Source organism: Geospiza fortis, unplaced genomic scaffold, assembly GCF_000277835.1.
Source record: "Geospiza fortis unplaced genomic scaffold, GeoFor_1.0 scaffold112, whole genome shotgun sequence".
NCBI classification, from domain to species: domain Eukaryota; kingdom Metazoa; phylum Chordata; class Aves; order Passeriformes; family Thraupidae; genus Geospiza; species Geospiza fortis.
Genome location: NW_005054298.1, coordinates 5,894,565 through 5,909,369, shown reverse-complemented (window position 1 = coordinate 5,909,369; position 14,805 = coordinate 5,894,565). Strand labels below are relative to the sequence as shown.

The 14,805-nt window shown below is 39.3% G+C and overlaps 1 protein-coding gene across 1 annotated transcript in view; it reads right to left on the bottom strand.

Annotated features, from left to right (window-relative positions):
• Nucleotides 1–4,690: 4,690 nt before the first annotated feature.
• Nucleotides 4,691–14,805, bottom strand: part of ACTR3 (actin related protein 3) — a 27,575-nt gene continuing 17,460 nt past the window's right edge. Inside the window, exons 4-12 of the mRNA XM_014306933.2 lie at nucleotides 14,272–14,382; nucleotides 12,723–12,818; nucleotides 12,087–12,194; nucleotides 9,983–10,126; nucleotides 9,046–9,219; nucleotides 8,592–8,684; nucleotides 8,020–8,145; nucleotides 6,370–6,453; nucleotides 4,691–5,980 (exon numbers count right to left, since the gene is read on the bottom strand). Coding sequence (XP_014162408.1) covers nucleotides 5,885–5,980; nucleotides 6,370–6,453; nucleotides 8,020–8,145; nucleotides 8,592–8,684; nucleotides 9,046–9,219; nucleotides 9,983–10,126; nucleotides 12,087–12,194; nucleotides 12,723–12,818; nucleotides 14,272–14,343 — 993 coding nt within the window. The 5' untranslated portion in view covers nucleotides 14,344–14,382 and the 3' untranslated portion in view covers nucleotides 4,691–5,884. The remainder of the gene's footprint in view (nucleotides 5,981–6,369; nucleotides 6,454–8,019; nucleotides 8,146–8,591; nucleotides 8,685–9,045; nucleotides 9,220–9,982; nucleotides 10,127–12,086; nucleotides 12,195–12,722; nucleotides 12,819–14,271; nucleotides 14,383–14,805) is intronic.

The following is a 14,805-nucleotide window of genomic DNA, read 5'->3' as shown; positions in this document are numbered from 1 at the left end:
TGCCACAGCAAACACACCACATTCATTAGGGGAATTATGGACATAGTGGAATAAGAATTAAAAAAACACAGAGTACAGAATTTGTGGAGTGCTACAAAATGAGACATTGACCCCATAGGTCATAGAGCAATGTCTCCTGTCATCCCTTTGATCATTAGTTTTGATCTATTTAGCTCTGTAGGGCACAGACAAGAAATGAGAATTCCTTTCCCTGAGTACAACAGAAGGAGGAGGGGGAGCAAAGGACCAGAGGTATTCAGTGGGCAGTATTTGTGCCAGCAAAGAGCTGCCATCACCACAGAGTTTCCCAGCACAGAGGCTCAGAGGCTTTTGCCACATCCATGCAGCAAGGAGCTGAAGTATAAACTGACCAAGTCCACCACCAGAACAACCTCAGGAGCCCCAAGATCACCTGGGAAAACAATCTGGGATGCACCTCCCATTCCCCTGCTCCATAACCTGTGCTCAGCCCCTGATGCATCAGGCACTGTCTCTCCTTTACCTTGCAGACAGATCCATGTTTGCCTGACTTGGACAGGTTTTAGCAGCTGTGAGGGTGCTGCAGGGCACACAGGGCTAAGAGAGTGAAAGGACCATGAGTTAGAGGTGACTGCCCAAGCAGAAGAAAATCATCCCCTCCCTCAGGGTGTTTCACAGCTGAGGAAACGTGTATCTGCCCTTTTTGAGCTCTCTGTCAGCTTGCACATTGGGCAGATAAATGACATTAGACATTTTGTAGGTCAGATGGGTTAATGGAGGTGAGAGGAGAGCAGAAGGTTGGTAGGTCATGACTTGATGAAATCAAAGTGCATTAGCAATATTAGAGGAGTTCTTCTATAAATACTCATAGCTCTGTAAAATACAAGAGGCACACACAGCTGCTGCCCAGCTCCAGCCCAGCACCACTTCAGGGTGTCTGCTTGGGCTGAACACTGTTTGGGATTACACCAGAGAAGCCTGGTTGTGGCTCAGCTCCCCAAAACAATGTAAAAACTTTCCTCTTCCCCAAATCAACCCTCAGGTAACAGCACAATTTGCTCAGAAATGCCTGGTGAGCCATACTGAGGGCAGTGCTGAGACATCTGTGCAGGATCAGCACAGCAGGGTAAGATCATCATTACCCACACTTTGGGGGGGACAAGCTCAGCACACTAAAAAACCATGGCAAGCAGAGCTCTCCCTGCCGTGGGATGGGTGCATGCTCATGCCATCTCTTGTGCACTCCCTACAACCAGGTGCAAGGAAAGGTTGAGGAAGTTCAGAACTGAATTGCAATGAGAGTGCAGAAACCTCCTCGCTGTTTATTCCCTGCAGGGGCGTCACATCCTGCATGTGACATGGATTCCCTTTCAGTGCCCCTCCACAATTCCCTGTGCCGAGGGACTCAGTCCTGCCCAGCACCCACAGGTGAGATCTCTCCACTTCTGGCTGGAGCAGCTGCAGGGAGACACGGATTCCTTGGCTCCAGGCAGAAAGACAAGGCTCTAATCCTCCTCCCTTGCCGTGACTCCAAGGCACCAGCCTTCCCGGGAAGGTTTTCCTTTCAGTCAGCTGCTTTTTCCCAGGCAGGTTGTGCTGAGGGGTTTTCCAGGCTGCAGCCATGCAGGATTTCTTGTAGGAAAATGCCATCGTGTGGCGGAGTGTGAAACCCTGCGTGCAGCCGGCCTGCAGCTCCTGCCGGGCAAAGCCTCACACAACTGAAACACATGCTGCAGCAAGGCCAATTGCAGTAATGTTATTGCAAACACGCAATTGCAATAATATTATTGCAAACGTGCTGCAATAAGGTCATTTCCCCTCCCCACTGTGCTTCAGCTGCAACTCTGCATTGCAACAGATTCGTGCATGTTCCTGATATTCTGGGTTCATTGGGAGATAAACCAGTTGTTTCCTATTTGTTAGTATTGTTTGGGGCACAACTTTTAGTTTTTTTCACCACTAATACAGTCTGGCTAAATCAGAGTTGGGAACCTGGAGAAGACAATAAAACCAGCCCACAAGCAAACACCACCTTTGGGGGTTTCATCTCAGAGCAGTCCCTGCTGACAGAGCCCTTGCCATGCTGCGGGCAGCAGGCTCAGCCTTGGCCTCTGCAACAAGTCAGGGATAGGCAGACCCAAAAAAGACCAGGGGTAAATATTCCATACAGTTGAGTAGCCAGGGCATTTAGCTGGGAAGGAGAGATGTATTTAAAGCCCTGCTCCAGGTGAAGTCTATTTATAAAAAAAATTGGAACTCCAAGATGCTGAAAGAGATGAGTCCTGGACGCTTATGTTGATCAACTTCTGGGCTTTCATGATTGGCTTCTTCTGTGCCAGTCTGTCTTTCAAACAAAACATCTTTCTTGATCTTTGAAAAGAAGGAAAAAAAGCTCCTTTCTTAGCCATAGCAGTGTTACATGCTTCATATCAAGCACTACAGCTTCAGCTCCTATAAACTAATTGCTGCTGTGCTCTCTGGGCCTTCCTCCAGCAGTAAATGCATTTATACTAATAAAAGTATATATTTTTATTTATAATGCAGCTCTGGGGAAAAACCTACAGCCACCATGCCTGCTACTGCCCAAACACAGAGAGGGGCTTTGCTTCTCATGGAGGTGAGGGACAGCTGCAGCCAACACGGGCCAGCTCTGCCCTCCCTTTGGGAAACCAGCTTCTGATAAAAACATTGAGAGGAAAGAGACAGCTGCAGCATCCACCTGGGAGCTGGGATCTCTGTCCTGCCTGAAATGGGAAACTCACAGGCATGTACTGGAAAAGGGGACTGGCACTTGGAGCTGATGATTCCACCACTTTGCTTCTGTGGGGGAAATTTTAAAAAAAGAAACTGAACAAAGTGACACTAACAATGTATTTCTCTTAATTTTACTGCCGCAGGAGTTTTGGCCTGCACAGAAAGCACCAGTTATCAGGCAGGGAGGCTGCACATTATCAGCCCACAGCTGGCAGGAGCTCAGCAGTCACCTCCAGGCAGCTTTTCAAGTGCTAACTCATCCATCCCAACAATACCTAACACTTGGTACAAACATTTGCACAAAATGAAGAGATGAGCCTAAACTGACTTGGCAGTAACCTTTGATTTATTATAAGCTCAGCTGCATGAAACTACCAGCTTTTAAGCCAATTAAACCTGGAATCCTACCTCATCTACTGGAATAAAATCAAATTCCGGGAGAAGGGTGAAGTAAGCCAAGTTTGGGCAGGCCAGACTGCAGCTGTTCAGTGCTCTTTACTATTTTCTGTGCCCAACCAGCACTGTTCCTGCTCATCCTGCTGGCAGCAGGACAGCAGAAGTGTAATACTCCTTTATAGAGACTATATACTATAAAATCAGTAGGTTGGAAATGACCAGCTCAGCTTTCAGCAGATGGGGACAGCCGGCTCCTGTGCCTTTGAGATTTCCTTCTTGAAGGAGTTGCAGCCTGCCTGGATTCCTCTGCCCTTCAGGATGGTCTCCTAAGGGATTCTGTCAGCCAGTCTCATCCATAGAACACAAAGCTATGCTATGACATCAGTCCTATTAAATCCTCCTACATGGGTTTAAAATTGCTTTCTTCATGTAGCCACCCCAGTAACAAGCATTTGGAAAAAAAAATGTAATTTCATTCTATGTGGGTTTTTATAAACAATTGCCAGCAACAAACCTTTTGGATGCTTTAAGCCCAACCCCATACAGAACAACAATGGGAAATCCATGTTTCTAGATTGCAGAGGGTTTTCCTGGAGCTGCCTGTGTTCCAGGTTGTACAGTGTGTGCTTTACACAATCCCTAGGATGACTGACCCACAGGCTGCTCAGCCCTTCACCACTCACCAGCAGATCTGATTTGGATCTGTTGCTACAGGTGCAGAACACTGATGTGAGCCATTCCCAGACAGATATTCCCATTGTACATTATGCCTGGTGTGTTTAAGTATTGATGAGTGTCCATGCAGTCCAAGTCATTAACAGGAGCTGCTCATACTTTTAGTTCTTTTAACACACTCAAAATCAGCTGTGGCTGTGTAACTTCTCCAAAAGTACATCTACAGTATTAAAAACCAATAATCAAAAAAAAAAAAACCACAAAAAAACCCACCCCCAAACAAAACAAAAAAAGAAAAAGATCCTTGCCTTATCTTCACACACTACAGTGTATCAAGATATCCTGTCACTAGAGTATGATACAGTGGCAGAACCAGGACTGCTGGAAAAGCACAACTCTTTTTTTTTTATATTTTTGCCACATTGGTCTTCCTTACCACATGAATCAATCCATAGTTATGACTCAAACTGAGTTAAAAAGTGACTTATAAAAACTGAAAAACTGTATCACTCTTAGGGAGATGTCACTAATAGTTTTGTAATAAAATTGTTCAAAATTTTGTTGCCTGCATCATGTTGTTTGATTCCAGCATGTAAATTTCTTACAATGCTTGCTGTAAAATCACTTTCCCATATTTATCCTTGTTTTGGAGTCACATTTACCAAGTTTTGAAGCTCTGTCAATAGATAAGCTTCTCTGATGAAAATGTGAGGCATCTTTGCAACTCAGAAGAAACTGGGATATCTCCCTCTTGTGGTTTTCTATGCAAACAGCCTCAAGTCCCTCTGTGGGCTCAGAAGTGCCTAAAGAAGAATTTTCTCTCATCAAATATCAACAAATTGTAAGCAATTCCAGTCACTACAGAAAGTGTTCTTCCTAGAAAGAATGAGAAAGAGATTGTTTTCACTTTATTTTTATCTACATGGTATTTTCTTGCAGAAAAACCACAGAGATTGAAAACGCAGTGCTGACTCCTGAATAGCACCACCTGCAAGAAAGTGGGGGGAAAAAAGTTACAGAACAAAGTAGATGAACAAACCCAACAGTGGAGGAGCTGTCAGGCTTCTCTAGGTAAGTGCTAGCTAGCTGAACACACAAACTGCAGCTCTAAAATGCTCACACTTGAGTTACACAAAGCACATTACATCTCTACCTCACAGACCAACCTCACTCCTCAAAAGCCACAGCGGATATGTAGGGACCCATGCTCAGAACTTCCCATGTCATGAGATTAACAAGTCTGACACCAACATAAAAAGAAATTTTGTGCCTTTATTGGAATGGTGTTAGGCTTTAAATACACCAAATTTTGATAACCTGATTATTTGGTTTAATTAGAAATGACACTACAGAACTGCAATACTGGTTCAACAGTCTTGTCTTTACTTTTTCTTTTTTTTTTTTTTTTAAGCAAGAGATAGTATGAAAATGCACCAAGTAATCAGAAAGCACTAGCAGGCATTAGTTAATTCAAGATAGTAGCTTTTAGTTCCAAAAGCACTCGCATTGTATGGAACCCAGGATTTAGACTGGTCATGATTTGCAAGATCTAGTTGCATGAGTCATGACTTTTTTTCTTTTTTTTTTTTTTTAAATTTACTTTCAAGTTGGTCACTGGTAAATTTTTTTCCTCAAATATTACAGTTTCTTTTATTCATATTTTTCCTCAAAGTATAAAAAAGTATGAAATATAAACAAGCTCCTGTATTGCACCCATGAAGGGGTACAATGGAAGCATTGAAGAGCTGACTATCTACACACCATCAAATCCCATCAAATCTTGGATAATTCATTAATATACAAAATATCAGGGCACAGAAAGAACTAAAATCCACTTTTTTTGTTTTGTTACGCACAGGTTCAAATAATCAATCTAAAGAAAAAAACGTGATCATTTTGGCTTTCCACTACATCCGCATGTTGAGACACTTATTAAAATGATCCTGCTTAATTGTGTTTGGTCTTTTTCTTATTGTCAAGTCATGTTTGTTATCTTAATACCAGCCATCAGACAAACAAGTAATCAGAAAGACTCTTCCTCCTCCCCACTTCCCCATCCCTGACCCCTGCAGGGTCAGCTTTAAGACATGACTCCAAACACAGGGTTGTGACGACAGATGCTAGGGCCAATCTCTTCATAATCTTTTTTGGTATGGCATACTTGGTAGAATTCAGGCTGTAAAGGGAAGGGAAAAAACATTAGTGTATGGTATAGACACCTTAATTAACAATATTAACTTTTATGTAGCCAGTGGAAAAAACAAAGATAGCACACGAATCCTAAAATTAACTTATATCATGCATGGCTAAACAACAATGCAAAGAATATATTCTACCACAAAACTAAAATGTGCCGTTTGACAGCTCACACAAAGCTTTCATTCAGCTTTCTTTTTCTCTTCTAAGTCTTTAAAGTCTAATGCAAAACCAGGGAAGGTATTATTTACCACCTGAAGCCTATCAGAAATTCCCCAATCACATTTAATATACAATGAAGGTGAGATGAGAGCTCCAAAAGCCCGGTGAGAACGGCCCAAACATGCTCAGCTTTACAGCTAAACTCACTGTGGAAGCCAGCATTGATCCTCCAAACCAGACTGCATATCTCTGCATATGGTGTGTAATGACTTGGACATCAATGGGCTTGGGCTGCAGAAAAGAGCAGAGAAAAGCAACACAATAAAAGTCACTTCTGCTGGTAAAAACCAGATCTAGTTTTAAAGGAGTGTATATACCAAGTTTACTTTTCATAAATTAGCATTTTCATAAAAGCTGTGCATGTAAATTTGTATTTATGGCATCAGACTTCCCCTTGTACAATGAAGAGTAAGAAACAGCTCCTGCTAATAGATAAGCTACCTGCTTTATCAGAGATACTTCCATTCACAACCACTTTTTTCACACAATGTTCTGATTAATTTCTTGATGGACTATTTATTTAAGCATTTATAAGCACTGACCCATACTACCTAAACTTTTTACAAAAACACATTTTAGGAAGCTAATTTTCAAGTTTCATGTGATTATTCTAACAAAGCATCAGTTGCAGATTGGAAGTTTATCCAGGATCAATACAGTCAATCATGCTTTTCTGAACTACAGCACTCATTCCAGTCAGCCATTCCCTTTCCCTCCGTTCCTTACTTGTGCCAATCAAAACTGCCAGTGAATGTAACAGTTTCAAAATTTATTTTTCCAGCCCAACCAGCTGATATTTGAAACAGTATCTAAAAATGTTCTGTAACACATGTGCAAAACTCCAGCCAGTGATTCTTTGCCATGCCTGGTGCTTAGAATAGAATAAGAATCACACCCAACTTCCTTACTCAGATTCTGCTTCTTTACTAAGTGGTGCAAGCCTAGTGAAGAAAACAAAGACTAAATGATGCTTCTTGGGCCAGAGAACTGTGTATGACTGAAATTTCAGAGTTGTCTACATGACATATTATAAAGCTCTGTTGGGGTTTTAAAGGATTGTTTGAGCTCACCTAGCTAGATTGCTTCTAAAAAATAAATGAGGAAAATCAATTTCCTTTAAAAAGGAAAAAAAACCACATTTTTTTTTTCTCTGCTGGTCTTTTCTTCATGCAGAGACAACAGAAAGATGCTCTGACCTAACCTAACCGTTAGGTCAGAGGTCTGAAGTGGAAAGAGCTAAAATTAAGGAACATGCAGTTTAGTGAAAACATGAAGTCCCTTATAGGATTGTAAGATAATTGAGGTGGGAAGGGACCACATCATGTCTCTGGTTTGGCCTCCTGCTCAAGGCAGGGTAAGCTATGAAGCCAGAGGAAGGTATTTAAGGTTTTATCCAGCTGAACCTTAAAATCATAACCTCCCCACATGTACTGAGGCACTATCAGGAATCCCAAAGCCTTCCCTTCTCTAATCAAGGCTCCCTCATTCCTCACAAGACACGTGTTCCTGACTCTCCTGGTGGCTCAACAATGAGCTCAATTCATTTCTCTTATCTTCAAGCTCAAGAGCCTGAGCACAATGAGCTGTAACTGATCAATAAACACCAAGCACAAGGACAGCTGCAGTGGCCAACTGCTGGTGTGTGATCAGTATAATGGATGAACCTCTGAAAAGCCTCTCTAAGAATATCAAATAAGATAAAGACATTTCAACAAAGACCACGATCATTGCAAGATGTTATTTGCATATTTTCCAGGTAACAGATGCTTCTTAAGTGCATGAGCTGCAGGAACCAACCTTCAGTCTGCCACCACTAAGTTCTTCACTAAGTTTCAGCCTGGCATCAACAGTCCTTTTCAAGTCTCGCTGTAAACGGCGACCGAAGTCCCTGAACATGGTTGAGCCTCCAGAGAGGACAATATTCTGTTTTGAATAACAACATTTGTTAACCACGTCTGAAAATATAAGTCTCCACATTCCCCAGTTCCTAAATTCTAAATGTCTAAATACAGTTTTAAAAGCTACAGTTAGCAGGTATGCTTTTACTGTAAGTGATCTAGCATACGAGCATGACACGACATGAATTCACCAAGAGTTTGCCACGTTAAAATTGTCTATGCTTTAAAATCCATTTATCTCTTATTACATCTCACCATTCTTGCTCAGTTTTTTGTTTCCCTAATGAAAAAGCACATTCTGAAAATGTCTAAGTGAACAACAAACCCTTCTGCATATTGGATTAATTTCCAGGAAAATGGTTAGTTTTGCTCATTTGGTATTGGTTTTTAAGAGTTTCAAATATGTACCTTGATAAAAATCCCAATTCTTCTAAAACCCATATATAAAAAATAGACATTATAGCTACTGACCTTATATAGAGGACGTCTAACATCAATGGGACAATTCTGAATAACTTCATCTACTACTTCTGAGATTGGTTGCGTGAAGTCAGGATTAGCAAACTGCAAGCAGGAATAAAATCAAGTCAAGTCACTGTGGGAATCACACATTGCAAAGGAAAAGAGGTAAAGAGGAAGAAAAGGAAAGAACCATTCTGTTATACTAGAGATGTCATGAAAACTAATAATGGAAACAGTTGTTAAATATTTTTGCTACCATTTGAAGTGCTTTGTGTGTCAACCTGGATTTGTATAAAGATTAGTAGCAATCAAGAATCAAAGCACACTGACTTGCAACAATGGCCAGTATCTAATTATAAATAAGAAGAAATGGAAGTGAAGATAACCACTTCTTTACAATTTTGCAAATAGGATTTCTCTGTTATCAACTAAAACAAAGTCTAGACAATTCAAACCAACTTACCTCAGGATGGAAGAAAATCTCTGGCCCCAGGAATCTCTCGTAACCAACATCAATGGTAAATTCTTTCTTTGAGATAGCATTAATTCCAGTATATTGTTTAATCCACTTTGTACCATCTGTGTCATACTTGTTAAATTCTTTTACTAAGTCAGGGCAAACATAACTAAAGCGCTCCTGAAAATTTAATAGATACAGTTAGAACTATTAAAAGTATAGAAATCGGGTAAGAAATTTCAAAAAATGTAGTAATTTAAACTTTTAAGAGTAAGTATTAAATTGGCAGATAAAGAATAGGCCTCAAAACAGCTGAACTGACATTTACTGTACACAGGTAGATAATGGCTCTGCTACTACAGATCATTTCTGTGCAGGACTGAAGGTTCTGGCTGAGCTAAATTACTTTTCTTCTGCTTTTCCCCTAAACTTCCAAGATTGTAAGAAATTAATTCTGAAATACATTGAAGAACTGCCAGAGAAACAAAATTGAAGTGTACTTTAAGCTGAATGTCTTTCAGAATAGCTTTGTTCTCTATGTAATGTGTATTACAAAAAAGAACACATTAATATTCAGAAAGAATATAAGAGCAATTACAGCTCTTTATATGACACATCCAGCCAACAGTATTTCCTACAGAACATTACAATAATAATAGCAACAGGATAATAACAACAATAATGATAATGGAGGAGAAGAGAAAGGGGAGACAACAGGTGAAGAGTGAAATTCCAGGCCAGACTGAGCAAGTATAACCCAACTGCAAACCCTGTTATTTCATGTTATTACATTAAGACATTTTTATATTACTTAGAATCAGAGCCCCATTACTCAGAGTCCCATTACTCAGAAGTACAATTACTTTCAGATATTCTTGTACTTTAAAATCAGATACCAAGCTGTGATATAAAATAACTTTAAGATCTGCAACATTCACATTACCTTCACTGCTTTAGCTGTTTCCAAGGATTGTTCAGGAGGAATTCCTACTTCTCTCTCTCTCAGCAACTGCTGAATGAAGTATGTGATATCTCTGCCAGCAATTGGAATGTGTTTGATACAGCTGCCAATCACATATCCTTCAGCCTGTAAACAAAATTAATGGGGACAAAGGTGCTGACAAGAACTACTTTCATCAAAGCTCAGAGGGAGACAGAAAGGCATGGAGTCTAAACTCCTACCCATTACCTGTGGTTCTGAGGCTAAAGCCCTTTAAAACTGGCTCATTTAATTACCACAAATCCAATTCTTCACAGTACAGCCTTACTTTACTTTGCATGGTTCATAATTCTTACAAGGTTAGAAGAACAGAAAGGTCACTAGTACATAAGGCAGACAAATCACTATACTCACTATTCCTTGGCCTTTATTTTCTCTTCAAAATGAGGTTACTCTTACCAAAAAGGTCAAGGAACCTTTTTTGGTGAAATATTATTTTAGAATAACTGATGTGGCCCTGCAGTCACAGCCACTGATGTAAGACGTTACAATCCACATGAACCAAAATTAATTTTCTGAAAGCAGGGAGAAAATGCATCATTTCAGGACATTAATTGAGACTGCTCAGAACATCAGACTGGCCCATCCTCATCCATCAACCTACCCTTACAAGTCACACTCATCCTGGGGACAAGTAAAAATACATTAAAAAATGGCCAAGCGTGCAAGGCTGGCCTCCAACCCTACCAGACCTGCTAAATCCAAACAAGAGGAACACAGATATCACACTCATAAAATGCTTAAGTTTTCCTATATATACACACCTCATATTCACACAAAAATGTCTTACTAACACAGAAAATAGTGTCATTTAAAAAAATCTATCCCTACTTCACTACAGAGATAAGCATTTGTTAATTCCTTTCTATCTATTTTATAACAGAGGTGGTAGAACATCTTGACAATTTGTTCAACATGTTTAAAAATTTTAGAAGTAAATGACATTCTGCAAAGGAGCTTAATGCTTCAAATTCTATAGACTACCTACTCTTATTTCAACTAAAAAAAAAAAAAAACTAACCCACAATTCAGGAAAAGTTCAACTCTTTTAAACAGTAATTTTGAACTACTAAGTAAAATTTTAAAAGTTTACCTATAGAAGGTCTGAGGTGTCAATTGTTTTTTAAGCCTTATTAAAAATATACTAACTTGGATGAACAGTATGAACAAAGATTTAGCCACTATATTCCCCCAAAATTAATAAGAAATTGCTACATGACACTGTATGTTCAACCGCCACCAATGCTACTGCTTGTAAAAAATTGATGTTACTGTGGCATGATAAAGCTTTGTAGAGATTTTTGTCTTAAAATTTGTAATCTAACTTCATTCTGAAAATACAAATATATCTGGTACATAGACATGAATTTAGCTCCCCCAGGAAAGATAGGCAATAATTTGACAGTACAGAAAATTACTGCCGCTCTAGGTGTTCATTATTTAATAAAACATCACAGAATCATCCAAATTTCTGCTTCAGCAACTTGATGTATTGGAACAGATATTCAACACTAACTAACCGCAGGGGCTGTTTTCTCCCAGTCAAACAGCAACTTTGCCTTTGCTTGTATGGCTGAAGCACTACTAAATACTGGGAACAGATGAGGAAGAACTATAAACAATCCTACATCTTCCCTCTAATACTTTGTATTATTTCTACTTTATATATAATTGGATTGAGCTAAATGGAAATAAGAAGTCAAACTTTTTGTACTGACTACTGTAAAGAGCCTATTCATTCTTACCAGCAAGTCAAAATAGAAACATGCTAAAGCAACTTCACTCATCACTTAGCATGGCTTTGGCAATTCACCTTTTAAGGTAAGTCACTGAAAGACCATTAGTCCTGCCAAACTCAGGGTTACAGAGTTCTTCAAGAGTTTCTGGACTACAAAATGAACCAAAACTCACACCCACAGCCCTGGGAATTATCTGATGTTTTTGAAGACTCCTATCCATACTTCAGTGTGTGTAGGTGTACATTCAGAGAACTCAGAGGACAAAAATTCTGCACTGAAGCTGTAGTGTAGCTCTGAGGCACACTTACCACAGGAATGACATGAGTGACACCATCTCCACTGTCTATAACTGTGCCAGTCAGTGTTCGCTCTCCTACTTGCCTTGATGTCCAAGATGCAGCTAAGGCAAGGACAGCCTTGGGAAAAAAACACACTAAAATCAAATATTGCTGAAACATCTGCCTGCAGACCTCACTCCTCCCAAGGACAGACTGACACCCCCATGGAAATTGACAGCATGGAAACTGATTTAATAATATTATATATGTCTATACAACAGCTTAGAAAAAAGAGGCTGCAAAATGTAATTTTTGTCACTTGCCTGGTATTTTTTCAGCCATGCTCAAAAATAGTTTTTCGTTACTTCACACTGAAAGGGATTCAGTTCTTGGATTAATAGAATTATTATGATGTGGTGTGGTTTTTTTGTTTACTTTTGATGCAACAGATATCATACTCTACTGCTCAGAAGCCTGTAGAGGTAACAGAGGAACAGTGTCCAGTAACCACCCACAGAATCAAAGCATGTCAAACATGCAGTGCTGGAACTGCCAGAAGGACATAAACATATTCCAAACACTACTTACACTGTTTTTTCACAGTGAAATTAGTTTCAGCCCAAGGAAAAATATTGCAGCTGTGACTTTCAACAGCCCTCCCCTTACCTGGACAGCAATATATAGCCCTGGAACGTTGAAAGACTCAAACATGATTTCAGCAGTATATTCTCTATTTTCTGGAGTATTTAATGGAGGCTCAGTCTGTGAGAAAGAAAAAAAAAACAAAAAAACCAAACAACCATGAGTTTTACTTACATTCAAACCAAACATTTGACTTTAAAAAAAAGAACCACCAACTCCTAACTTCTACGATGAGTCATTCAACAACAATAGCATGTAAAAATAGTAATGGACCAAGGGTGCTTTTAAGAATTTATGCAAATTGCATTAAAAGAAAGAAAAAACAAAAGCGCAATAAAAACTACATCAGTTACTGTGCTTAAGAATTTACATCCAAGACCCCTTTTGTGGGCTGGTTAGCTCATTACAACTTTTGATTTCACCTGAAAGAATCAAGGGCTAACAAAATATGTCAAAGGATGCAGTTTAGCACTTTCATTTAAAGAATGACATTTTTTAGATATCTCAGTGAAAAGAGCTGTTTCCCTTCAGAAGGCAGCCACTGTAACACAAATTGATATGTTCAGCTATAGGAATGTACTCAAGTGACAGAAGCTGAACATAAACCATACCATAATAGTGTGCTACAGCTTTCATTGAAATAGCAAACATACTCAAGGCTCTACTCTGAAGGAGCATTTTGGATAGTGCTACAGAATGCTTGAGAAAAGAAAACATCATTCTTCCATTGCAGCAACTGTGTAACAGGAGGGTAAAAAGAGGAGGGAGTCAAATTCTTCACAAAGGTGTTGGGACAAAGGGCACAAAACTCTGCTTGGGAAGCCCTAAGTAGGTATTAGGAGGAAAAAAGGTAACTTAAAGGTGTCAAATATTGAAAAGGGAGCCAGGGTTGCAATGGCATTTTGATCCTTGGAGATATTCACAGCTTGGCTGGACACAGCCTTGAGCAACTGGACCTAATTATTGTTTAAATGCCTTCATCTTCTTGAAACAGGTATGGCCAATACTTCTAATTCCAAACTTGGTCTATAAATATCACACTAAACCAAATTGCTTATTTCAATGACCCTAAATAAAATACTGAGGAATAGCAGATGCTTCAGAATAACATTGACCTTAATTGAGATCTAATCAGCCCAAATATGACAATCAACCCTTCCAGTTCCACAGAAAATAAAAGAGAAATTTACTCTCTAGATACTTCATCCAGATGGCAGTACTGTAAAAACAAAATAATTGCAATTATGTAAGGTCAAAACACAAGTATTGTTTTTGTCTCAAACATATAAACTTGAGATTATTGAATTCGGTGGAGAAGGAAAATAAGAAAGTGATGAATCAGACCATTTGGAGGGAAATGAGAAGAGAACAGAAAAATGTTTGCTGTTCAAACACACTGACATTTTTAGAAAATTAAAGAACCTGAATGGCTTAAGGCAGGTCAAGAAAGCTCCAGGTAATTTATTTACTTTTGCTTTCAAAATATGAATATTTGTATTTAAGAATTTACATAAATCAACACATTGTTATTCACCACACAGAAACTTCTCAAACAAGGCATAAATTTACCTACCAAAAGAAAATAATGGTCCTCAGGTTCTGCCCTTAAATACTTAAAGATTACTTGCTCCATAAATCTCTCCATCAAGTCCCAGTCTTCAACTATACCATGGCGGATAGGCCACTAGTGGAGAAAAATATCAAATTATAATTGGAAACAAAAAGAAAAAAGAGAAACAAAAAACCCCAAAACCAAACAAAAAAAAAAACCCCATTTTAAACTGAAATATGCTTTCAGCTGCATATATTAAAAGTATATGATCTACACAAGCAAGAAATCTTGATTTAGGCTTCCCCTATTCCTACTGACACCTATTGAAAGTTCTGATTCCAACCCTGAGTAGCTGAGACAACCAACACATTGCATTTTCCCAGTACAGCAGAATGGTGGTACTGGGATAAACCAAAAGTTCCCCCAGCCCAGTGTCCCACTCTGATGCTGCTGATAGAAGCTGCCAAGGAACAAGAGAATGTGGCATTTCCACTTAACACCCTCTCAGCCTCCTTTCACTTATGAAGGAATATATATATATGTAATATATATATA